The 26,553-nt window shown below is 36.0% G+C and overlaps 1 protein-coding gene and 1 long non-coding RNA gene across 3 annotated transcripts in view; one reads left to right on the forward strand and one right to left on the reverse strand.

Annotated features, from left to right (window-relative positions):
* Positions 1-23,825, forward strand: part of LOC128994809 (nuclear pore complex protein Nup205-like) — a 50,959-nt gene extending 27,134 nt beyond the window's left edge. Inside the window, exons 21-36 of the mRNA XM_054419603.1 lie at positions 447-583; positions 1,436-1,564; positions 2,137-2,319; positions 4,445-4,664; positions 5,547-5,719; positions 6,095-6,169; positions 7,593-7,784; positions 9,062-9,189; positions 10,721-10,862; positions 12,616-12,748; positions 15,521-15,729; positions 16,309-16,429; positions 16,780-16,922; positions 17,784-17,991; positions 20,000-20,127; positions 23,686-23,825. Of these exons, the coding sequence (XP_054275578.1) occupies positions 447-583; positions 1,436-1,564; positions 2,137-2,319; positions 4,445-4,664; positions 5,547-5,719; positions 6,095-6,169; positions 7,593-7,784; positions 9,062-9,189; positions 10,721-10,862; positions 12,616-12,748; positions 15,521-15,729; positions 16,309-16,429; positions 16,780-16,922; positions 17,784-17,991; positions 20,000-20,127; positions 23,686-23,769 (2,405 nt within the window). The 3' untranslated portion in view covers positions 23,770-23,825. The remainder of the gene's footprint in view (positions 1-446; positions 584-1,435; positions 1,565-2,136; positions 2,320-4,444; positions 4,665-5,546; positions 5,720-6,094; positions 6,170-7,592; positions 7,785-9,061; positions 9,190-10,720; positions 10,863-12,615; positions 12,749-15,520; positions 15,730-16,308; positions 16,430-16,779; positions 16,923-17,783; positions 17,992-19,999; positions 20,128-23,685) is intronic.
* Positions 23,826-26,307: 2,482 nt separating this feature from the next.
* The window catches only part of LOC128994405 (uncharacterized), a 33,256-nt gene continuing 33,010 nt past the window's right edge, over positions 26,308-26,553 (reverse strand). For both annotated transcript variants that reach the window (XR_008490892.1, XR_008490891.1), the window contains one exon: positions 26,308-26,540. This is a non-coding gene — a long non-coding RNA (uncharacterized LOC128994405). The remainder of the gene's footprint in view (positions 26,541-26,553) is intronic.

The following is a 26,553-nucleotide window of genomic DNA, read 5'->3' on the forward strand; positions in this document are numbered from 1 at the left end:
ATTACACCTCTTGTAAAATCTAATAAGGCATTTCAGAATCTTCTGTGTGTCTAAATTCGCTCACATTTCTTCAAATACGACTTGTAAGTGAGAACATTCCTCAGGTGAGGAACTATATAAAAAGTTAACACATATTACATCAATTACATAACTATTCAAAAGTATCTGCATTTTCTCAAGATCATCACTGCTTTTTAATGTACATTTATCTTGGCTTGATTTCCCTCCTTTGTCAACAAAAACACTACACATAATGTCACAACAACGTCCTTTTACAGATCCAAACTCTGTGGTTGAGAAGGGATTTGTGGTTAAGATTCTTTTTTGTGGTACTAAACTTTGATCAAAACACCACTACTCATCCATCCTAAGTTTCTTTATAACACTAAGTTAGCAGGAGTTTGTCTATTTATAGTTGAGCCTAATGTTGAATGGTCATGTTTCAGTGGATCTGTCAGCACCATACAAGCGTCTGATACTGCAGTTGCTGGGAGTTTTGTCTTTCAACATAGAGCCTGTCCCCACCCCCACCTGGGAGTTCTTTGAACACAGCCAGATGGAGAGTCTGATGGCCAAGTGTGAGGTGAGGATAAAACTAACATTAGTCACAAGTACCTGCAATATTGGCGAACAGTTGACAGATCGGTTTTGGGCAAGAAAAGAATTTTTGAGTTAAACTAAGGTAATACATAGACTCCCTCTTATACGGACACCTTTTAACCGGACATCGGTTTAACTGGACTACACTCGGCGGAAATGACATCTCTCTAACCGGACTATTTCTATAAGCACATCAGTTTAACTGTACTAGATTGGCAGGTAGTGGGCGGTACTGAAACGACTGTTCTCGTGGGAAAGATTTGAGACCAGTGATCACGTGTCTAAATACAATGCTCTCCTAAATTTAAGTCAAATACTGTATACAGTATTCATTTAAACAGTCCGTTTTAATGAGTTTTTGGGGACGTTGGTTTAACCAGAAAAACCATTATCCAGACTGTCCTCGAACCAGAGGAGATAAGAGGGAGTCTACTTACTGTATTAGAGGTTTGCAAGCAGCTTATTTTTTATAGCTGAAAGCATTTGTGGAAATTGAGCAGTAAACAATTCATGATTCTGCTGTGATTGTAACAGATATAGATGATTTTGCTGCAATCTTGGGAGATGTTAATTTACAGTAGGTACTGGTATTACTATTTGGGGAGGGGGGGGGGGGGAGTTGGAGTATGTCTACTTTCAGGTACTTTGGCCCGTTGATCTTGTGTAGCACACCTCTAAGCTCAACAGCCCTCTGTGGGATACCTATTCCTCTTATCTCCTCTGGCTTAAGTAACACCTTTCCTAGAGATTTCAACCAACCACAGCTTATCATATATAGATGGGGTGTCTACTTTAGTATACAAATATATTTGTACAATGTTGTCATCACTCACAGGTTGCCAGTCCAGGGGGTTTGAAGGTGATCAACATCAAGCGTCTTCATCGACTGCTGGTCAATGAACTGTCTGTAGTTCAGGGTAGCTCCACTGTGGCTCAGCGGCAGCTCATCCTGCGAGAAATACAGGTAATAAACCACCTGAGCACATACTTGAGGTTTTTTACAACCACATTAGCATTCTATCAGATTTGTATTGGGTTCATAAATCATTAATCAATCAATTAAACTATTTTAGGAAATTATTTGAGTCTTATATCAGTTCATATTGAGGAAGAAGGGAGATATATCAAAATATCGGATAGTAATGAAAGAAAAGGAAAATTATTGATCTAAACATTTTTTTTAACTTGTCTTATTAGCTGTTATTTGCCACAAGCTTCCTGGAACTAATTGCTAGAAAGAGTAGTTGCGTATTCATTCCTTTTCCCTCGATGTATTCATAAGCGAAATGATTTTTTCTCCTAACAACTCATATTCAAACAAAAGGTTCCTGAAGTTCCTCTCACAGTTTTATTCTTTTTAAGTAGAGTAGTCATGTCTACTGCTGCTGATGGTAGAGATATCTATTTTGGTTTTTTTTATTCGTTCATGTTTTGCTTTGTGTTACAAGCTTTGACAATGAATCAGTTGCAACACTTGTCCGCCAAATGAGTGTGAATCTTAGAAATATTTTGAATAACACAAGTGTTTTGTTGCAGAACGTGTTAGCTCATGCAGTCAGACAGAACCAACAACACCACTTAGCGTCAGCCACCGTACAGTACCTGGATGCCTGGAGACAAGTGACCGAGGTGTTGTTCTCAGTGGCTCCTACCGAATCACTCCCCTTTCCTCTGCGCTTCAGCCTGTTACTGCAAACCATCTTTGAACTGCTCACCAAGGTATGGGAGATTGAACCACCTTATGTAGCTTGTGAATAAATACTTGCTTAACTTGTATATGTAACGTCTGCATCTGGCAGTAAAATTGTTAAGTCAGTTGGTTTATATAAAAAAACCACAGAAAGAACCGGTTATAGTAAATCTTTAATCATATTAATTAATTTAATTGGGATCATACCACATTTGAATGATTAAAAATTCAGCTTACTGGATTTTTACCAAAAGTAGGGTTATTTTACAGAAAATAGGCAGAGTCGAGCCCGATTTTACTATCGCGACCGCATAACGTGTCTGCAAAGTTTTTGTGTTCACACTTTTGTCATGATTGCGGAGGACCATGATGACTTTCCGTGACTTGGAGATGATAATAATGTCTACAAGACATGAAGATGTTGAAGATTTTGCCACGATCGCAAAAAATGTCAATGTCGGAGAATAAACATTCTGTTAGTGTCAGTAAAATATTACAATTATTTAGCATAGCATTTTGTGTTTACGTTAAGAGTTGACTCTATCAGGGTGTCCACATTCTGGAAAGTCAGGGATATTCATGGCAAGTCATGGAAAAACATTCTGGTCATTGAAAGTCATGGAAATAGGCAACAAGTCATGGAAATCCCCAATGATAGATGGATTTGACAGGACTTTTTAATACAGGGTTATTCTAAATGATGGACCCATTTTTAATGCTTTATAATTTTTATACTATTAAACTTACCGCTATAAAATACACATCAAACGAAAAAGCAACTCAAAGAGTTTACGCCTTCCAAAGACACATCATTTAACAAAATCGATCCAACAGAACTGTAGATTTAATTGTACAAAGTTAAAAAGTAATCTCCAACTTTTTTTACCACTAGAAATTTGGAGGTTACTTGACGTTTTTGCAAATAACTTTTAAATGGTGAGGAAATCGACTAAAGTGGAAGGTACTATTCCGAAAGAGAATAAAATTTCCTACAATCTACTTTTAAGCATTTTTTGAAAATACTCAAGAAAGGTACCAAAAATTGCCTCAAAATGAAAAAAAGTTGAAAATACCCTTCTTTAATGTAGACAATAAACATAGCAAACATTAAATTTCGCACTTTTTTATTTTAGGCCAAATTTATGCTACATTTATTGAGTATTTTCAAGATATGCGTAATAGTAGATTGTAGGAAATTTTATTCTCTTTCGGAATATTACCTTCCACTTTGGTCGATTTCCTCACCATTTAAAAGTTATTTGCAAAAACGTCAAGTAACCTCCAAATTTCTCGTGGTAAAAAAAGTTGGAGGTTACTTTTTAACTTTGTACAATTAAATCTACAGTTCTGTTGAATCGATTTTGTTAAATGATGTGTCTTTGGAAGGCATAAACTCTTTGAGTTGTTTTTTCGTTTGATGTGTATTTTATAGCGGTAAGTTTAATAGTATAAATATTATAAAGCATTAAAAATGGGTCCATCATTTAGAATAACCCTGTACTCTAGCTGGTGGTAACCCCTCAACTATTAGTAGCATTTTTCAGGATCTTTCACAAATGTAAAACAGATCAATGTATTACAGTCGTATTAGTTTATGAGTTTTGAGTTTGTATTAGTTCAATAGAATCTGTCCCTACTTTATTATCTTATAATTTAATTTAATATTTGTAGGATATTGTTAGAACAGTAGTGTATATTAGAATTTAAAATATTACAACTTTATTATTACAACTCAAATTGCAATAGAAATATAATGTTTTGAGTTGTCTTAAGTTAAGTCTTTTCTAAGTTAAGCTAAATTGCGTTAACACTGAAAACTCAGTAAAAAAAATAATAATAAAAAGTATATTGGAAGGAAAAAAGAAGGTGAAGAGAGAACTTGGCCAGCTATGGAGAGGGAGGAGGCTGGGTTTTCTTTTTTCCTTCCTTAATTTGAATACAATATTTTTGCAAAATTTATCACTCCATTGTTATCTGTTAATTCATATTTCAGTATTTACTGTGAAATAACAAATAACTTGTCTAGGCAGTACTATGTGTGTGTGTATGTTGTATTATAGTTTTTTAGTAAAGTTCGGGAGTCATGGAAATAAAATTTTATGTGTAACCTGCTCTAGCCTGCTGTCTTAACAATCGTAATGTCTTTCATTGCAGGTACTGAACGCCACGGTGATGACTGAGCTAGCGATCCTGTCGTCCAACGCAGTGTTACTGCTGCTGGTCAACGTGCGTCACTGTCTCACACAACAGCTGGGCAAGCTACAGCTCAGTGGGGCAGAGGACGCAGGTGCCAAGCTGCGAGCCTTCCTACAGGCCAAGGAGAACATCCTGCGCGACATCAGCAGCTGCCTGCTCAAGTGGATATTGAGCTCAGGTACTATATCAGTTTTTAAAGACAGTAGAAATGGACGAGTTCCAAAATTTAAGGAAGTTTTTGAAAAATGTCCAATTTTTGAGCATCCCACCCATTAAATTTATTTTGGCATTTTCTTAGTACGGGATTTCCAATCAAACTTTCAGAAATTTTTCGTCGAACAAAAGAGAGGATTGATAATAACGGCGATCCCATTATCACAGATTACAGTCTAAAAAAGTACAACAAAGACTGAAAAACTTTTTGTTTTTTTGTTGAAAAAAAGATTTTGTTTGACACTATTGCCATTTACAAGAATTTTTACTCAATATTCTCTAAAAAAAAGCTTACCTTGCTGTTTGGGAAGAAAACTGCCAAACCGAAAATCAGGAAGTAAATAAAAATCCTATTATGCTCTAAACGTAAAATGAAAAATATTGTTCATCCCAAATTAATATTTTAGTTAGTAATTAATGTGTTGTAATTGTAATTGAGGTTGTGTTGCAAACCTATTAGTCAGGACTTGTGGGTGTGATATGTTCATCCCTTAGTTCCACGAAAATGTAGAGGGTTAATAACACTTTTCCTTAGATAGAAGTTTTGATTCCTTTGTCAAAATGCCAATTAAATCCCAATATCTCACTGAATGATAAATGCAGTTGCCTGTTTATATGAGGACATTTATGTGAAATAGTTAAGGTGTATTTTTACCGTAATGATTGACACTATTTATCAAACTATTTACTAATGTGTATGAAATAAATAAAGAACTTTTGATTTGATTATGATCCTACACTGGGACTGCAAGGGTGCCAGATAACCAAAAATGTCAGATTTCAAAAAGGTAATACTAAATTGAACATAAAGCTAAGAAAAGTCGCCATTGTGCATTCACTGTTGCAGTGTCTTCACAAAAGCTGCGTGCCAACCTGTACGCAGCTCTGCTCAGCTTTCTGCAGTTATCTCGTCAGCAGTGTGAGCCGATGCCTGCACGACCGGTGGAGATATCTGGTGGCAACTACGTCAGTCTACTCGACCAGCAAACTCTCTCCGTCAGCAAACATGCTTGTGTCCAGGTACTTAGAGTTATTGTATCAACCTCACTTAGTTTATAAAGACCATAAGGTTTCCTTTTTGTTAGGCTTATAAGTTATTGAAATCTAGTTTTGATACATTTTTGCCATCCTGTCTCAAAAACTTGAATTATATTAGATGTTCGTGTCCTTCAATGCATTTCTCCCCCGCGTGTCCGTTGCCACGTTGTCAGATTGACCTGACCATGATACTAGTGACCACGTTGTGTGTAAATATTTTTGTATACATAGACTGTAGTGTTAGTGATAAAAAGACCCCTTAAGATACAACACAAGGTGGAGAAATGTATAGGGTGACAATAAACATCTTACCTATAAGAACTCATTATTTTCAGTTAATATTAAATATCTTTCCAGGTTCTGTTGGGTTTCGGAGAGAGATTGTTGACTACCTTATGTCAAGACTTCTCGGGTGGTCATGACATCTGTAAGGTAAGTGAAGGCTTTTGGTGTACAAGTGTTAGCACTTAGCAGCAAATGTAAAGATCTCAAAGACTCACATTCTGTCTGAAGTGATGTGTGGGATGTGATGGGACGTATAAGGTATCTAACATGAATCTGATGCTTGATTGAAATTACTGACACTATTAGTTTGCTTTTGATTGCACGTTAGCTCCTGGAAAACTAACTTACAGGCTTTGCCTTAATTCATTATGGAATAGTCTTTGGTTATTATAATAGCAAATTTTAAGTATATTTTACCTTTGCTTCACAGAAATGATCCTGTGTTGTAGCAGGGTAAAAGAATGTTGTGTATTCATTAAAGTAGGCCTACACAACTTCAGAATAAAACATGTACAGCTGTTACAATTACTTAGGGGTTTTTACCCTATGACAGGTAATTTGTTTTCAGTCAGTGTCAAGTAAAAACTTATTGAATATATCCTGTATAAAACAGGATTATTGTCCTGCTAATTGTTACTGTTATAGTTCTTATAAATAATGTCTGTACCTATGTGAAAGAAGGTGAAGTTAATTCTTATAAATAATTTCTGTACCTATGTGAAAGAAGGTGAAGTAGGTACTGTAAGTCTAAGAGACTTCATGACAAATAACAAATTACTCATCTATAGGCCTAATACTAGGGAAAATATTTCAATCCTATATAGGACACTACTGCACACCAAATATAACCGGCTACAGGAAGGTATGTATGTAAATTTATACTATTGAAATGGCCAACAAAAGGGGTCAGGCACTCACGCACGTACACATAAGTACTCAAAACTCATCACAACACATTTGCCACTCATACAATCTAATCAGCTTAACACTTTAACCGAAACATGGGTGACATTTATATAAATAGAGAGACCGGACGATTTTTATCAACAAATTTCATGTAAAATCTTAGATTTATATTTTTTTTTAGTATATGCAGGCTTAAGGAAAGTAAAACATAAATTTTAGTACAAATATATGTATTATAAAAATAATATTAATTTACAAAAAGTTTTATAAAATGTATAATAAACATAAAACATACAATATACTGGAAAAAAAAATGCTTGTCTGAACTTGTCTTTTACATACAGTCACAGTCTATGCACACTTTACGGGTTTAAAAAAAAAACAAGCCTTTGCATAAACAACTGCTTACAAAAACCGGCAGCGCGATATACGTTACTCGAAAGATCCGGCACTAGAGACCTGCACGTTTTCAAATTTGGAGACGTTCACTCAATGACCGCTGATTGGGGACTGACGCTGATGGGTGGGGTAGGTAGAAAGGTACTGAGGGGTAGGGGTACGCACAAATCGCCATCAAATAATAAGCTTATAAGCTTAAATAAAATTGTAAAAAAGACGCTAACTTGTCATTATAATTTATCTGTGTGCTTATGTTTTGTGTCAGATGCTGGCCTTGTCCTGTCTGGACCTGATGATAGAGATGGATCCTAACGGCCACTGGGTGTCATTCTTGTCCTCCAGAGGCTACCTCAAGTTCCTCATCGATAGTCTGCTCGCCTCGGACCACGACCTCGTGGAGTTAGTCACCAACAACAGTGACACATTGCGACCGCTCTACGTCTATGAGAGCAAAATGGTGAGTGCTCTTGCCCACAAGCATAGACATCCCATCTATGGACCACTTGTAGCTAATTTCATATTCAAATAGATCATAGTTGAATGATCCACTGGAGTGTGATAAAATATAAATTTCTATTTCCTCTCTTTTATTTTTGTTTTTTGATTCATTTTACAGTTGATGTGACATAAAATATGCTTTATTGTAAAATAGGTTTTCTTTTCAATGTGGCTTGGCTTCCAGGACTATCTCTAAACCTCTTCCAATCTCATCACACCATGGGTCCTATTTTTTAAATGATCGAAAGTTGTTAGTCAATAGTCAACACTCAACTCAACCAACAACCGGATTTGGTATTTTTGAAATCCAACAGTTGGGAAGTGGTTTGGTAGTCCCTAATTGAGTGACTCGTTGGGAAATTAAAGCAGCGGCACCGCACAAAATACAGATGATGTCATTTAAAACCAATCACTGTGCAGCAAACCTCTCGCTCTACATTTATGATCCTTTTTTCAGCTTGCGCTAATGAATCTGTCATATTTCGAGAAACTGGGGTAAACTGCAGGCTCCGTCCGATGAGATTAAAGTTATGCCTAGTTATATCTTGGTGATTGCAAAAGTGCCTTGTTTAGATTCAAAAATTAATTTTAGGCGATACCTCATCTCAGGTACACCCGTATGGTAAATTATTTGCTTTCTTTGTCTCCATTTTAGGACAAATCACCTTTTTAGTTCCCTTCATCGGTTTGTTTTATGTTCATTCATGTATTTCCTGTATTTGTGTTAAAGTTAAAGCTTTAATGGATGTTTGCCATTGCATCGAAAGCATACCGTAACTTAAATAAATTTTATCTCTTTATTAGGTGAATTATGGTATTAAAACTAACTAACTAAGATGTGTCTCTTTACCAAAACGTTTAATAAATCATAATAACATTTATCTTATAGTAATTTTAATTAGTAGGCCAAGTCTGTTTCAAAATATTGAAAAAATCTTAAAAAGGATACAATCTTTGATTTGATAGTCTAGTATTTACATAGTAAATATAAATACAATTTATTCTACAGAAAAATAAATATAAAAAATTATTGGGCGCTATGAAAACGAAAACTAATTTTTAATGGCTGTTTTACTTTAATATTTTATTTTTGACAAAGCTAATGTGAACGCCTGAAGATATCTCTCTGTTGACGAAACTTGTCACAAATTAGCAGCAAATAGGAAAGCCAGAAGGTAAACATCAATCTTGATTTATTGTGTTTTTTATGCTAATTAATGGATTAAATGTCTACAGGCTCTGTTGTGTAGAGTAGCGTCAACTCACAGTGGTGCTGAGCTGCTACTAGAACAAAACTGTCTTTCTTGTCTGTCTTCTCTGCAAGTGTTGGATAGACACCCAGATATCACCCCCAGATTTGCACAGTAAGTCTTGATAATACAATCAAAATAGGGCTGTTTGGAAGTTAATTTTTTTCAGGGAGAGGAGGTAAAAATGCTTTTACGCACATAGGTAGCCAGGCTGGTAGTGTGAGACTCCTAAGCTTATCAGACTCACTAAAAACCCACTCTACTCTGTTGGACACAGACCTGGGATTGTCACATTACTTCAGGTCAGGTCAACGTGTGACCTAAGCCCTCAGGGTTCGCACCATTTCTGGCATTCAATTTCTTTATGACCTAGACTGCGTCCTGGTCAAGCTCTAGCTTCTTGGCGCGGAGAGTACCCTGGACGAAATGTGACATACAGGTCCAATTGTCCTCACCCTCCGTCATCATCGGAATGACCGTGTCCACCGACAATAGCGTCGACCGTAGATCGCTGTTTAAGAGTTACAGTAAAACATACAGTATTAGGCATAGTTGGCCTTTAAGATGATATATGTGTAATAGGAGGGTCAAATATTGTAAAGAGGAAGTGTTTGGCAATCAAATCAAATCAAATCAAAATGTCTTTATTTCGTAAAAAATAATCATTTTTACAGTTTTAACAAAATACAGTATCAGATTACCATAAGAATATAACTGAGTACTTGAACTATACAAAATGGTTCAAATGTTTTCAATGGTTCAAAGTTGTGTGAGTAGGCTGGTAGTGTTGTTAAACAATAGCTTGTTGTGCTGACCTACTGAAGACTGTTGCTTTAAGTAGGCCAGTGCACTTGATCAAGGGGTCAGTTTTGGAGGGTAGTGTTTGGGTGGTGCCAGTGGCGGATCCAGAGGGGGGGCGAGGGGGGCGACCGCCCCCCCCCCCTCGAGCATACATATACATATATTTTTTACTGCATGTAATACAGTAGTGCATACAAATTGCGTAAAATAATTTATCACACTAACTTTGGACAAAGAAATGGTAAAAAACTGTGATTTAGGAGACTTAGTTTACACACATTTTTCGGAGGGGTACCCCCGAACCGCCCCTGACTCCCTGGTTCGCCCCCCCCCCTTGTGACTGCTCTAGATCCGCCACTGGGTGGTGCACCGAAGGACGGGGTCCTGCTGGGGGAGTTCCAGTTTATCCTCAAAACTAGTTATACCTACTTAAAAACTTGTATATTACAGCTAATAATATTTTCATTTTATTACGATTTTTAGTGAGGATAGCAGACTTACCTGAATGGGAAAGTCTCAAATTGATACAAGAAACACAAAGTATTAAAATATTTCACCAGCATTTTCAACTAAGGATAATGGAGTTGTTTGATGTCATAAAATCTTCCAAATGTTCAGAGCTATTTAAGATGCGCTTAATTATAGAGGAACACAATTATTATATTTTCAGCTGGTTTAGCTCAATTAAGCCACCGCGTTTACACGAAGCCAGTTGGCGGGTAGGTTACTTCCTCAGGTAACTTAGAGTCAAGTAACCTGTTTGCTCTACTGGTCTCGTTTGAACGCGGCTTTACATTAAACAGTCTACTGAGAATTCAAACGATTGATAAGTTTCTGTTTCCAGAACAAGGTCAGCTAAGTCAATGGAGCTAGACTTTATCCCGTCACCAGCCACTCGCTACCTTCAGATATTCTCTCCTGCTCTGACATTGTGTCAGACGATTCTCTCTTCCCTCGGAGTTCACAACCAGTCAGCTGTAGCTCAGGTAATTTTTATCAGATGAGAAGAATATCAAATCTATATGAAATGTGTAAGTAAGATGTAACGAGTATGAACTGGGCGTGAAAGCCATCAAAGAATATGTTTTTATTTTGTATCTACTACTCAATATCAAATCATCAATCCTAATAGTTTTCTTAGTAAAATTTTATTCTGTTACTCAGATTTCTGTCGGGTAGATTTCTATTTTGTGTAGATGTACGTGCAGGTTGGCTTAAATTTGGTTGGGATATCTGAATCTGACCTGAGTCCAAATTTAATCCAGGACTATCTGTTGAACATCCAGATTTTTCTCATAAACTACATATTTTTGCCAACAAAGCTTCTTGTTTGTGGTCTTGACCAAAAACTTAGAAAAATTGTTTTGTTTGTGTTGTTCTGGAAATGTAATCAAGCAACCTTCATGTAATCAACAAACCTTTTTATAGTTAGTTGAAATTGTAAATTACTTTATCAACGAGGACCTGTGCACATATTGCACATTTAAACCAAGTTAAAACTCGTTTCCAAGACATAACAAATACAGTAATGCAACAGTAATGCCCTTCTACCTTTAGAGATTATGTTTGTTTAAGATAAATTATTAGGTAAAAAACCTACTGGTACTAAATTTCAGTAAATTATTTCTTTTTCATTGTAGATCCATACCATAAATAGTTATACCTACTGTAGGCCTACCTCTATCAGGTTACCATTATCACTAAAACATAACATGACTGTGGTGTGGTCCAAAATTCAACCGAAGCATCAGTACAAAATTCCTATTTAAAACCACTATAAAGAAGAAAGTTAGTTTTTGGAGGGAAAAAACAACTTGGCTTCAGAATTTGTTCAGGAGAAAGGAAGGATACACAACTCATCTGAATAAAGAGCCCCAGGAGGTTAATAGAACACAAAATCAAATCAATTTACTGACACAAATAAACGTTAAATTAGGTGCTATGCTTATAGCAGTAACTGGTGTCTCGTCAATTACATAAATCTCTATGACAATAGGAAAAACATTCATACATAAAACATAGAAGAATACAATAACATCAACACATAAAAAGTAACTCAATTTACTGAGATTTTGCCCCTTTCAGAGGCTTTATCAGAGGTACATTGCAGTTAAAGTTCTAAATATCAGTTAAATTGTGTTACAGTAGAACCTCAATAGTTCGACACTTAGTGGGCGTCGAATTATTGAAATGTTAAATTTTAATAATAAAAGTTCAAAGAAAGCTCATAAAACAAAATACTTCATAATCTTTGATTGTTTTTCTCTCTGATTTTTGACTCGGACTGTGTCGAATTATCAAGATTGTCTAAGTATCGAGTGTCGAAAAATGTAAGGTTTACTCTTCTTGAGTTAGTTGTGTCCTTCCTTCCTCCTTAACAAAGAAGAAAGTTAAAGGAGGGTAGGCCATAGAACATGTAGAAAATACACTGTGCACACAATATTTCGTCCCCTGAGGGACTTTGTCAAGTGTAGAGAAAGAGTTTACAAATTACAAAAATTACAAAAAATCTTTTTTCGACAATTCAAAATCCTGGCCTAGAGCCTTTCCTTGAACAAAAAGTAGGAAATTACCTTTTTAGTTGCAGTTTGTCTCTCCGCTACATCATAAGCTTTAAAATTTCATCTCAATCATAAAGATTTATTATGTAGAAGGACTGGAAAAGGAATGTAATAGGTTAAACAGTTATTTTGGTAACTGTTAAGCATATAGATTAATTGTACATTTTGACTGTCACAGGTGATACATTTCCTCATGAGTCACAGTGACACGGTGAACCAAGTGTTGCGTTGTGGCAGTCCCTTCCTGCAGCCCAACTTTCTGCATGAGTTGCAACAGCTGACTGCAGTCATTGCCAGAGCTACCAACCAGGGTGAGTGCAAAGTGCTGTAATGTTGTGTTGTTTTTACTCCTTACATAGATACATACCGGAGTTTAACCTAAAGGTGTCAGGATAGGCTGGATAAAAGCACATTACACTGCAAGACTACAGGTTTACCTGAAAGGGAAAAGTCCACTCTAGTACATGAAAAACAAACTTTACACTACACAAGAAAGTTAAAATATTTCAATCTTACCACCCAGTGTTTAAGGAATTTTAATCCAAAGAATGTTAGATATCTCTTTCGAGCCTAAGCTTTTCTTAATGAGCTTAAATTACAGAATTCTTTTTCAAATAGTCACCCTCAGGTCTCAGAATCTCGAAATTGGTTGACCATTCTGTTTAGTGGCTGTAAAATTCTGGCTGTGTTTTACTGCTGTACTTCTGATATTCAAATATTGTGTGAGTGTTGATGCAAATTTTCTTAATCACTAAGGTCACTCATACTTCAGACAGTACTTGTTAAATAAAATAAATAAATAACATCTTTACTATCCAGCGACATCAGATCAAAAATCTGTTTTACATTAAAACTTTTGTCAACTATAACTACTAATAAAAGTAAAGTAAAATACAAGTTCCTTAGAAAATAAAAGTACAGAAAAATATCTTTAACATTCTTTTTTTAAGGCTTTGTAACTTTTTTGTTTCACTCCTGCTGGCAAGGCATTGTAAACAAGGGGGTCCAAAGTAGGAAAAGGCATTTTTTCCCATCTCGGTTCTGACCCATGGTAACTGCAGCTGGCCTTCCTGGCGAGTACTGCGCTCACAAACTTTAGATCGCTGTAGCAATTTATTTTTCAGATATCAAGGCTGGTTTGTCAACGGCGTCTTATGAACTATGATTGAAGTTTGAAGGTCAGAGATTTGCTTAATGGACAGCGTATTTGACTATGATCTAAATTCACTGATATGGTTGAATTTATTCAAATTATAAACACTCCTTAGAGCATTATTCTGAAGTCTTGTCAGAATTCTGACAATGTCCTTTGTTAAACAATCAGAAAAAAAGGGAGGCAATAATGAATGGATGGATAAATCACTGCTTGTACAGGGTGGCACAAAGAAACCGGACGTTTTTTAAACAGCTGTTCCATTGTTGTCGCACGTGGTAGGAAGATTGAGGTTATGTCATTACCTTCAGTGAGGCTTGCCATTTTTGTTGAAATGGCTCAGTGGACCCTAGACCATCGCGTTTTCGTATATGATACTTTTGTCCAAAATGGTGAATCTGTCGTCAAAACCCAGCGGGAATTTCGTCAACATTTTAATATTGAACTCCATGGAACGGTTCCAAGCCGAAATACGCTATTAAGATGGGTTTCAGGGTTCCGAACAACTGGGAATATAACAAGAAAGAACCCACCAGGCCTTGTTAGAACTTTGTGAACATCCGAAAACATCACCAGAGTGAGAGCAGCATTGGAGCATAAGAAGTACAAGGGCCGTATTTTTTCGAGGAAAATGGTGTAACAGTGACAGTGAGCTCTCAATGCTATGTTCACATGTTGAACACATTTCTTTGTCAAGAACTTTGCAGACGTCAAATAAACCGAAAAAGGGTTTATTTTTTACAGGACGGTGCTACAGCCCACACTGCAGACCAATCAATGAGAGTCTTGAGGCAAATGTTTCCTAACAAGGTGATTTCTCGCTTTGGTGACATACCGTGGCCGTCAACAAGGACAGCTGTGATTACTTCCTTTGGGGATTTCTTAAGGAGCGTGTTTATGCTCACAAACCACGCACTCTAGAGGTTTTGAAGTTGACAATCACAGAAGAAATCAATGGCATTGAACAAGACCTGACCCGAGTTTCAGATGATTTTCAGACCAGAATGAACATTCTAGAGAAGTACATGGTCGCCATATAGCATATAGCATATATTTATACATTTATTTACTCAAAGACTGAATACGAGATGTATTAACCAACATTTTGACCTATCTATGCATTTCATATGTAAAAAATGATGAATAAATGTCTTATGTCTTATGTCTTATATGCGTGACGTCATTTTCAAAAAATGACTTTTTGGCAAAAAATGGCAAATGTTTACCTTACTATGTACAGTATTAAAAACCATTTTATTCCTTTTAACTGCTGTGTACTACTTATTTAAAAAACGTCCGGTTCCTTTGTGTCACCCTGTACTATTTGAAGTTCAGCTGAAGATGGCAGTAAAGACCTGTGCAACGGTCTCAGCTAGCCAACAGCAACCTGACAGATACGACTCACCTGCTTAGAAAATTTAAGAGAATCGTTTTAAAAAATTGTTCTCACCAACACAGCTTATCCAGTTTGCAGCATCCTTCTCATGCCCCAAATTTCTAATATCCCTTCTAGCCTGGTCTCGCCAAAGCTTTGAGCCTCCAGTTTGTAAGCCTTCAGGAACATTACATGTGTCCTCTTCTTTTCTGCTGTGTAGCGTCTGGTTTTTAATCCCTCCAACTATACCTGCATTTATAGGTTTTGTATTTCATAATTACATTAGTAATAGTGTTGATATAGTTTATAAATATTAAGATATTGTTATTTAGTCTATTGTGCTGTTTTCATTGTTTGTTGGTTCTCCTTACACAGAGAATTGTGTTAATTTTTGACAAATCTTTAGTTTAATGTTATTTTATTTTGTTTAAATGTCAATAACACGCTGGTGCAGAAAAGTCAGGGGTTTTTCACCTAATACCATGCATGTACCAATTTTTTTTTGTAACTAAAATTGATTTATTGATTGTTAGAGAAAGAAATACTCTTTTACAGAGGTAGTGCGCCAGATGACTGACGAGAGCGTACAGAAAGGCCACCTGTTGGAGGGCAACCTCTACTTCGGAAAGACACAGAATCTGATGTTGGGACTGCTCAGTAGGTTCGTCCTATCAGAAGCCACTCTAAAGGACCTCACCAGCTCTGTAGACCCTGACCGCAACAACCCTCAAGCCAGGGCAGAGGTGGTGCTTACGTTTTTGCAGGTAACACCATCTTTAATTCTACGCAAATTACATTTTATGAATTATTTGTTAGGTCCAGACCCTGGTATCATTACTATTTAATATTAGTCTTTTGTCAGTTTAGTTGGTTGCCCTACGACAAATGGTATCTGGATCCAGTAATTAAGTAGCATTATGACTCGTTAGTTTGGAACTTGAGTAATAACCGCACAATAATGATGCTTTTTTCAACACAATCTCAGAATCCTGGGAGATTGGTAGTAAGTAGACTCCGTCCAAAATCTGTGATTTACCAGAACCTTTGACTTGTACAATATTAATACACATCCAACAATATTATTAGATAAGATAAATCTAAAAGGTTTCAGGTCTAGGTGGACGGCAACAAGTAGTTCTACACTGGACTTTTTTGAACTAGTCATGTCCGATCTATCTTTGCTGTTCACCACATAACGGAGATATATAGTGTATTATACATGCTTTGAAAGTTCTAGATAGTTTAAACTAGTACTAATATAAAAGAGTGTCTTAAATAATATGCTCTATAGCATTAGTATAACAAAACGCCTCTCCTGACTCAAACATATTTTTTTTGTTCAGATTGCAGGGAACTTGGCCATGTACGCTCGTAACCTTGTGTCTAGCAGTGGCCTGGATAAGCCTCCTACATCGGCCATCTTAAAACCCTCCCTTCTGGAACCCAACGTACTGGACAAGAAAGGTAGGATTTGAATTCAGAACAATGAAGCTAGAACTATATATTCTATAACTTAAGGTATAGTGTCTACATACTAAGTTGCTAACCTAGAATTAGTTTGGACCTTTTCCACTAGTATATCTTGGCCACAACATCCCTCTCTGAATGTTCCACTATTATATCGCAGCCACCGCGACATCAGTGTTACTTTTTCCAAACCAAGTTTTTGTATGTAGAACATGCATGTAATTGTCATAAACAATGCCTCAAACATTATCAGTATCATTAGAATTTAATCTTGATGTTTTTGGTTGTAATAAAAAACAACAAAATAATGATTAAGTCAGCTGTTAACTATTATTTTTGGTGTTTAGAAGTGTCCCAGAGCAGTCTAGGAGTTGTTGTACAACAGATGGTACAATGTGTCAGTCACTTCCACAGGGAGAAGGTATCGCTAGACCTGTTGGTGCGCAAGTACCAGTCCATCCCTGATCTTAACTCTACCACTGTCAAAGAGGTTAGTTGCGTCTTTCACAAATTTAACTTCTTAGTTTCTTGTAGACTAGGGATGGAAGAAGTGATAGAACTAGGTGACAATGCTTACAACTTTCTGTCTACTTACCAGTTGTTTTCTCTGTTAATGCGTCAAATTACCTCATACCCTGGAAAGTAGTGGGTTGAACAGTTTTTGGCCACTTGGACGCATATAACTAGATCCAATTGAATCTCCATTTTAGCCTGATTATGTCTGCAGTGACTGGTTGAAATTGATCACCATTGTAACAGCTTTAAATATGGATTCACCATGTTGTAAATGTTAACAGTATGGGTGTACAACTATGTGGTGAAAAAATGTTACTGAGAATTAGATTTGGAAAATTAGCAATAGGTCAGGGCAATTAAATGAGAAATTGTTGTGAACCTTTACTAAGTATATGTGCTTAGATGAATAGTTTATCAAGACACTATTCACAATATTCAATTATTTACAGCACACTTTAAAGGTATTCAGGGTAAAATGTGTCACTTATAGGGGGAGTTTTTGGCCATATCTAGTGGATATGACTCAGCATACAAAAATATTTTTAACCTGTGTGTCCAGCCAGATTTGGATTTTAATTTAATTTCATATTTGAAAATTCTTAAATTTTATCATAAAATTATTAATGTTTGGTGTAATGACGATATGTGATGATTGATGATACAAAAATGTTAAAAATATATAGGCTAAAGGATACTGTATCGTGATTTTCATAAAAATACTGCAGTCACAAAATGCTCCATTTTACACAAAAATATTTGCATGTGGAGCAGTATTTGCTCTAACATGCAATTGTTACATTTGATTTAATGTACGAATTTCCAATTGTGTTGATAGTTTCTACCAGAAGGGTACAACCGTTTGAGTTCACTGGATGAGTCCAAACAAGTTGTGAACCAGCTGATGCTCAAGGAGGTACAAGACAAGAAGTCAGAGTTGGAGATGTGCGAGTTCGTCATAGAGAACAGTCTCTACTTGTTGTGGGCTCATCTGGACGTCTACATGCTGCAGTCAATACCCACCAAGACACTGATGGGCATTAAAGGTAACAGATCTACTAGAAAAGTATTTACCTAGGGTGACAATTAAGTCCTAGGACGACTTTATAACTTTAAATTGAAAAGAGTTATCGCAACCAAATTTGGCATATCATTACTGGTAATAGCAAGCTAGTTTTTTTGTGTACATGGTGATCCGATCTCACGTATGGGGGACGGCCTACAGGGAGTTAGATGAAAATCTTTAAGGTAAGCATTGGGATATATGTACATTAAATAAAGGTTTCGTTTAAGCTAAAAATAATGCCGAAAGCCAGACCTCAAATGGACAATCTAATAAAAAATACCCCTGCCGCAGCAAACCTGCCGACTAAGCGAATTTCCATTTGTCTGAATTGATTTTCAGTTAAATATATTTTAATAACATTAGGTTTAACGAGTACCTAGGTTTGCTGCTACAAGGAAACTAATTAAGTGTGTTTTTGAGTAAAATATTGATAGCTTAGTACAAAATAAATAAATTTGCCAAGTTTGATCAAAATATATCCATAAACAAGCAAACTACAACATTTGACAATATTCTCCATAAGAATAACATGGGAATTTTAAATTTACTATTTTTTTAATTTTCTCCGTTACTAATAATCAAACAAAAATACTTTTATATACTAAATTATTTGTTTTTTTTAAGCTCTTTAAAAAGGTCTAACTCTAAAGAGAAATCGGGAATTTTTTTATTTTGAGGGTCAAAAGTGAGAAAAACCAATGTTTACCCCATAAAACCCCCCGTAAAGCCCCGTTCCCATGGTCCGATCGTGCTAGTTCGGGAACTCATTCAAGTTTATCCCGCTTTACACCTTTAAACCATATTTCATCAAAATCGGACAAAAATTACTCAAGTTATCGCGTTCACGGACGTATATATATATATATATATATATATATAAGTATATATATACATATATACAAATTTGAGCGAATGGTGTTTTTGGCCTCTGGGGAAATCAAAATCAAAAAGTAAATCAGTTCCGGGTCTAGGTCTTACCGTGCCACCTACGGTAATAGCTACTTCCCTATAGGGAAATTCGCTAAAAGACAAAAAGCCCTGGTTAATCCCAGTTATTATGGATTTTGTGTTTTCTGTTGGCAATATGATGATAATCTGTTGTTCATAGATTCATTTAATTTGCTAGGCAACCTAATACCCAACTTCCTCAGGTGGGCCCACTAGAAGACGGAAGAAAACCATACATGTAAGCATAGGTCAATATGCACATCAAATTAAAGGTCTTGATTAGTAGAATACAATGCTGTAAATTTGAACTCAAAAGGACAACTGAGTAAAAATAGCAGCCTTTTAAAGATTCAAAATGGCAGATTCGAGAAATATTTGAAGGGTTGCCATTTTTGACTCGGTTGTCCATTTGTGGTCCGGTTTACTGCATTGTTTTTAGTTAAAGACATTTAATTTTATGTACATATCAACCTACGATCAAACTCAGAAGATCCAAACCCATCTACATCTTTCCATGAAGAAAATATTAAGGACGGTGACCAAGGGAAATACAAAGACAATTTTCAAACACAACCATTACTATATAGCGAACCTAATCATCACGTAAATAAACGGGCCATAATGCTCCTTTGGCATGACTTCATCATAGGCGACAGCAATGACGTAATGTTATTTTTAGCGAATTTCCCATATAGGGAATAAGCTACTGTATTACCGTAGTACTCATGGCAAGACCTGGACCCGGGATTTACATTTTCGTTTTGAGGTCCCCAATAATTGCCGTTTGTTCTCATTTTGCCTCGTCACGTCAAGAAAGAAATGGCGATCACTGGAAATAATCAAATAATAACTCCCACCTCTGTTCAGTGCTTTTATACACTCTCATAATTAATTGACTTAGTAGTCAACTAACTGTATCTGTTTATAACAAAGAACCACAACATATAATATATTACTGAAAATGCAATAATTTCTTAAGGGTTTTTAGAATGTGGGTGTAGTTTTGTTGCTCCCGAGCCTCAGTCTTTGGTTGGTTGCAGCACAAAAGCCTATGAATCCCAGAGAGAATAGTTGGGGAGTCTCTATGGAGGACCTTAACAAACTGAAGCAAGGACTTGTGTCAGTCTTCAATGATACCTTCTGCAAAAACCTCATCACTGTGTCACAGGTAACACTGATGAATCGCTACTATGTTGAAGAGTGACCCTTTTAGTATATAGGTTATAAGTTAATTGTTTGGTTTTCTATTATTGACATTGTTTGGCTCACTAGAAACAAGGTTATGCTCTGAATCACTTACATTTAACCCTCTAAGTTTCAATGATAAACACATCAACAATCTTGAGTAACGTAAGGAACCTTGATACGAAGTGTCATTTTCAAATACCTTTAATTTTACTCTACCCCTAATTGAGCGTAGCTCTTTGGGATCAACTTCAATGCAACAAATAAAGCAACATCACTCAATAACGGCAGAACACATTTCAGCTAAACTTAACAAGATTACTTAGACTAATAGTGAGATGGTTAATACACAAACAAATTTCAATTAGATAATGCTAATGCAATTTAAAACAAACTTAAAATTTCCAAATTTTAACATTAGGCTTATGGGACTAAAGTAGCCATATGACAGTTTTTTGTTTACAAGAAAAATGTAAACAAGAGAATCATAAGGTATTTCTGAACTTTCTAGACTTTCCTTTTAAACATTTTTAAACCATGAACCTATTTGTGTTGCCAGCTGATTAGAAACAGCCAATGTTAGAAATCAGGATTTAATAAGCGATATATTGAACCGAATCGAAATCGATATTTAATCCTATAATACATCACAGGTTATATTATGTTGAATTACATCGACGGTGCAGTAAGTTATTACACTTATTAATAAAACGCAGATTGAACACTGATCTAATTTAGGCATGTGGGGAAGGTAGGTCGGGGTTTATGAGTATTCGTGACTACATTAAGTGTTTTGAAGTAAGGTTAGATTAGGAAGGTAAAGTGTAGGTTATAGGTAATTGATCGAGTTGTTTATTTGTGTTGCACCAAATAAACTGATAATATTTTCCTGGTCAAAACGACCATAATGTACTTTTGGAAGAGGTATCTGAATAACAAGATGTAGTAAAAACAAATCTGAATTATTATAATCTTAAACAATAAAACCAGCATTAGTACATCTATTGACTTTTTTACATTTAGTTACTTATGCAAATATCAAATCACGTTTGTTCCGCTCAACTGGCTTTCACCTCTCTGAAAGCAACCCTAGTCATACATTACAATTGCAAACCTCTCAAGAAGCCAGCCTTCACTACAAGTATTGCAAGTATTGCCCCATAAGAGACTTGTTATCGAGGTTCTACTGTTAGTGAGCATAGCAAAACAAATATTCTGCTCTGTTCTACGGGGAAAATACTGTCATTACTTCTGTGGGTCTTGGTGTAAGGTGGTCCTTCCAATCCGTCCTTCTTCCCAGCCTACTCAGATATTTTCTGTTCCGCTCTTGCCACTCTACACACAATCATTCAACAATATTGTTTTGATTAAAGAGCAGTCTGCTTTACTTAGTAGTAGTACTAGTGGTATGGACTACTTAGTAGTAGTCCATACCATACTCCTGCTTCTTGCATCAGTCACAATGTTCTCCAATACCCTCAATTCTCCATCTTCAAAGGAAGGTCCTTAGTGTTTTATTTTTCATTACATGTTTTACTGCTTGTAAAGTTAATCAAAATCAAATCTAAATAAAGTGTAATTCCAAAAAAAAGTGAACAATAGAAAACATGAACATCTACTTCCAGTGTACCGAAAATACAAAAAAACTAAATATTGCACAAAAGTAAGTGTTTGACTAAACTGACTCCTACAACCGAGGAAATGTTGCCGCTCATATCGTACCCGAGGCCTAAGAATGTGATATGGTTAAAAGTAGAATCGAAGTTCTTGAAAATATGAATTTCAAGAACTAATATAATGCAAGTTAACACGTCCGCTACTGAGCGTCGCATGCGTCGCATATATGCGACGCCGCGGTCATTGCCACGGACCGAGGTATACATTTGAATTTTACACATAGACCGACTGTCACTTGGATAACAGTACACACAGACCACGGGCGAAAACCTGTAAAACAGTGATCATTTACATTGTAATACGCTACAATCGTGTTTGTAAATAAATTATTCTTGTTTATTTGCATTTTTTATAACCTTTTGTAATGTCGCACATTTGCGACGCCCGGTCTACAGCGAAGACAATAGTGAAAATTATCAGAGTTTTCTTGAAATAGACTAAACGTCGCATATATGCGACAGTTCATTTTTTTGTGTTTTAAGGTGAAAGTAAGTAAATAAATAAACAGATTATTCAAGAACAGTTTATAACTGAACAAATATAAAAGCTACATAGGATAATGCAGCATACATACTGCATACATACATACAGTGATGCAGAAAAGTAAAGACCAGTTTTTCCAACTATTATATGACGTCACCAATCATCATATCCACAGACCAAGCGACGCAGTTGTGCGTCAGACATCTCTGTAGACCACTGCAGGGAATTCAGTGCCTTCAAATAGACCACTACAAAGATATAAGCATTTTAATAACATTAGAACCCCGACGCAAATATGCGTCGGCAGTCTATTTTAATGTGACTAGCCGTCGCATATATGCGACGGCAGTCTATGGGTGGAATCCGGCCGTCGCATATGTGCGTCGCTGGTCCATGTGAATGGAAAATTTCGTACTATTGCAGTAGCGAACGTGTTAAGCATTTAAAATCTTTTTTACCAAGTATATTGCAATACCATATTGTTGAAATGTTTACTAAATTACAGATGAGTAGATGACTTAATTACCCAAAGCAAGTTGGATGGACAATATTACCTGGATTGTGATAGTTCAAGTAATTACAGTCCACTCTTGGTAATTCAAACACTTGATAATTCAAAACTTTCAATAATTCAAAATGAAGGCTCAGTCCCTAGAGAATCTCTCAATATTTCACATTTTTACCATGCATTTTGATACACTCGGTATTTCAAAGTCCAAATAGAGGGCAGGTCAATTTGTAACACGCAGTAATTCGAAGTTTCGTCGAAAAACACTCTATAAATCAAAGTCACGCAGTAATTCGAAGTTTAGTCGGCAAAACACTCTATAATTCGAAGTGATCTCTTCCTGTTATAACAGGAAACTATACAGTACAGTACATCCTGTTCCCATGGTAGGCTAGTATTAGACGTTTTGATGTTTGTTTAGTTAGAGCAGTAGTCTGAGTTAGTTCGCTGACTTGTTTTCTAAGTTGGCAATCCGGTCTCTAGATTGCGCGACATCTCCTTGAGCACAAACGTTGTTGTCGACAGCGGATAGTTCAGCTATTGGCGAAATATATAGCGCTAAATAACAGATTTCTTTGCAACTACAGTAACTGAAAAATATGCCGTTGATTGTTTAAAAGTGTACTAAAATACTGTATGATGTTTTATTGTAACGTGCTGTACCTTTGTATGTATTAAACAAATGAACTCTCTGTAATCGAATGGTTTATTTTTCTCCCGATAAATCGAACTCTTGATAATTCAAAACTCTTGATAATTCAAATTTATATGCTTGGCCCACCAATTTCGAATTATCAAGAGCCTACTGTATGTGGATGAATAAGTGTATTATTTTGTGTTTTTACTAACTGGTAATTTATCTTGTTGTTCCAGGAATTGAGTACAGGAGACCGAGGTTATGTCGAGGCTCTTGTCAGAAGAATAAAGAAACTCATCCAGTTTGTCCCCAGCAAATGAATGTCTCATTAATGTGTATTTTGTAGGTATAATAAATTTCCATTTTTGTTAATTTATATTTTTGGATCTTGTTTAACAAATTTCCCTAAAGGGGTTTAACCATTATACCTCAGTCCCCATGATAAGGCCTAAATTAGGGATCCTAGACGTCCTCATTTCTCTGGACACGTCCTCTTTTTAGGGAAATAAATGTCCAATGGAAATCATTATAATATCCGGGATTTTTACTTTTTCAGGAAAATTAAAAACTATTTCTGCACATATAGTATTGTTAGTAATTGGCTTTAACTATTAAATTCCCAGAATGAGAATGAGGATGAAACTAAAATAATAATATCTTTGTAATATCTTTTATGAGTATATGAGTTTTAGAAGTTTTGTTTCCTCTTTGGATCAAATTTTGTGTTTAACGCTGGAGACAGTTAATCGCTGGCAACATTAATCCAGCATGTCCATCTCTCTCGGCTCATAGCTCACACCCAGAACAGAGACTAGCTTGCTCAGACCTTGTCTGCTTTCTGATTACTTTTACGGTACACAATTACTTTGAAATACTTCTCTTACTTCTTGTTTTGTCCATCTTGAACATCCCTAAGCCCTCACCACTCAGACCAGAGACTAGCTTGCTCCTCGTTTGCTTTCTGATTAACTTTAAGCTATATGATTATATTGAAATACTTCTCTTACTTCTTGTTTTGTCCATCTTGAACATCCCTAAGCCCTCACCACTCAGACCAGAGACTAGCTTGCTCCTCATTTGCTTTCTGATTACTTTTACGGTACACGATTACTTTGAAATACTTCTCTTACTTCTTGTTTTGTCCATCTTGAACATCCCTAAGCCCGCACCACTCAGACCAGAGACTAGCTTGCTCCTCGTTTGCTTTCTGATTAACTTTAAGCTATATGATTTTATTGAAATACTTCTCTTACTTCTTGTTTTGTCCATCTTGAACCTCCCTAAGCCCTCACCACTCAGACCAGAGACTAGCTTGCTCCTTGTTTGCTTTCTGATTAACTTTAAGCTATATGATTTTATTGAAATACTTCTCTTACTTCTTGTTTTGTCCATCTTGAACCTCCCTAAGCCCTCACCACTCAGACCAGAGACTAGCTTGCTCCTCGTTTGCTTTCTGATTAACTTTAAGCTATATGATTTTATTGAAATACTTCTCTTACTTCTTGTGTTGTCCATCTTGAACATCCCTAAGCCCTCACCACTCAGACCAGAGACTAGCTTGCTCCTCGTTTGCTTTCTGATTAACTTTAAGCTATATGATTTTATTGAAATACTTCTCTTACTTCTTGTTTTGTCCATCTTGAACCTCCCTAAGCCCTCACCACTCAGACCAGAGACTAGCTTGCTCCTCGTTTGCTTTCTAATTAACTTTAAGCTATATGATTTTATTGAATTACTTCTCTTACTTCTTGTGTTGTCCATCTTGAACATCCATAAGCCCTCACTACTCAGACCAGAGACTAGCTTGCTCCTCGTTTGCTTTCTGATTAACTTTAAGCTATATGATTTTATTGAAATACTTCTGAAAAAGTGTATTTTGTGTTCAGATCCTGGTCACTACTGCAAACATTTTATCAGTACAGTTCAACTTTGTTCTGTGCTGGCTCAACCCTTGCTATGCTGGATACGATCCCTGCACAGGCAGTCTATGTGGACGGGCCAATGCAAGGTTAAAAGAGGCCGCCAACTGCTATTTAAAAAAAAGTTTGAAGTCTATGAATTGTACCCCTAAACTCAAAATGTGTTGTTTAAAGACTACAGTAGTGTTGCAAAGCTTATTTCTTGTGCTCAAACTAAAACCATTTGGTTTGAAATCAACAATAATAAATATAAATTTAGAAAGGGAAGGAAACCGAGCCATCAAGTTACTGGATTTCATCGATATTGCCAACAATATCCAAGATTTCTGAGCATGCAAAGCACTCCCGATTGGGAACCATTTGTAAAAATAATCAGTTAACGGTATTTGACAATGAACAGCATTGGCTTCAAGTCCGGAAAACCTGTAATAAATTTTGTTATTGATCTAGTTGAGGCTGTTTTTGATTTGTTATTGGAATTTTCATGGATCTCATCATTTGATAGTGTTTTGGATCTGACACTTATTTCAATACTACATTTCGGCATTACTAATAATTCACTAATTAGGTTAGTCATATTTCGAAAACAGGCAACAATATGTTGAACATTAAGTAATAGTCTTTGGTTGAACGAGTACAATTACAAAATTACATAAAATCAAATCATATCTAAAACAGGTTAAATATGGGGTACCTCAGGGTTCTATTCTTGGTTCTTTTTTATTCCTCTGTTATAGAAAAGGCCTTCCTTCAGCTCTAATTCACTTAAACAGTAAATTATGCCTCTATGCTGAAGATGGAAGATTTTGCAGACCCCTATAACATAAATTTTTTGATGCCCAATAAGAGACTTTAAAACCTCAATATAAAATTAAAATTGATAACAATTACCCAATAAGTCACTCACACAATATTCTTAGGACTAATAACTTATCAAAATTTATCTTTGTTATATCATTTTAATAAATTAAAAACTAAAAATCATTATGGTGTTTTTATGCAGCACAACTTATCTCTGCTTATTGGATGTTTTGCTGAAACTGGGTGATTGTTGAGTGAAAGTAAAATGTAGTCAATCCTGCATTTCCTCACTGGTCTAAACAACACTCTTTTCTTTTCCGATTAATCAGGAACTTGATTGTTTCCATCACTTCTGGTGAGCCAAAGAATTCCTGAAACATAAAA

This window comes from Macrosteles quadrilineatus, unplaced genomic scaffold (assembly GCF_028750875.1).
Source record: "Macrosteles quadrilineatus isolate MER2022 unplaced genomic scaffold, UCM_ALF_1.0 Scaffold_5__1_contigs__length_97177068, whole genome shotgun sequence".
NCBI classification, from domain to species: domain Eukaryota; kingdom Metazoa; phylum Arthropoda; class Insecta; order Hemiptera; family Cicadellidae; genus Macrosteles; species Macrosteles quadrilineatus.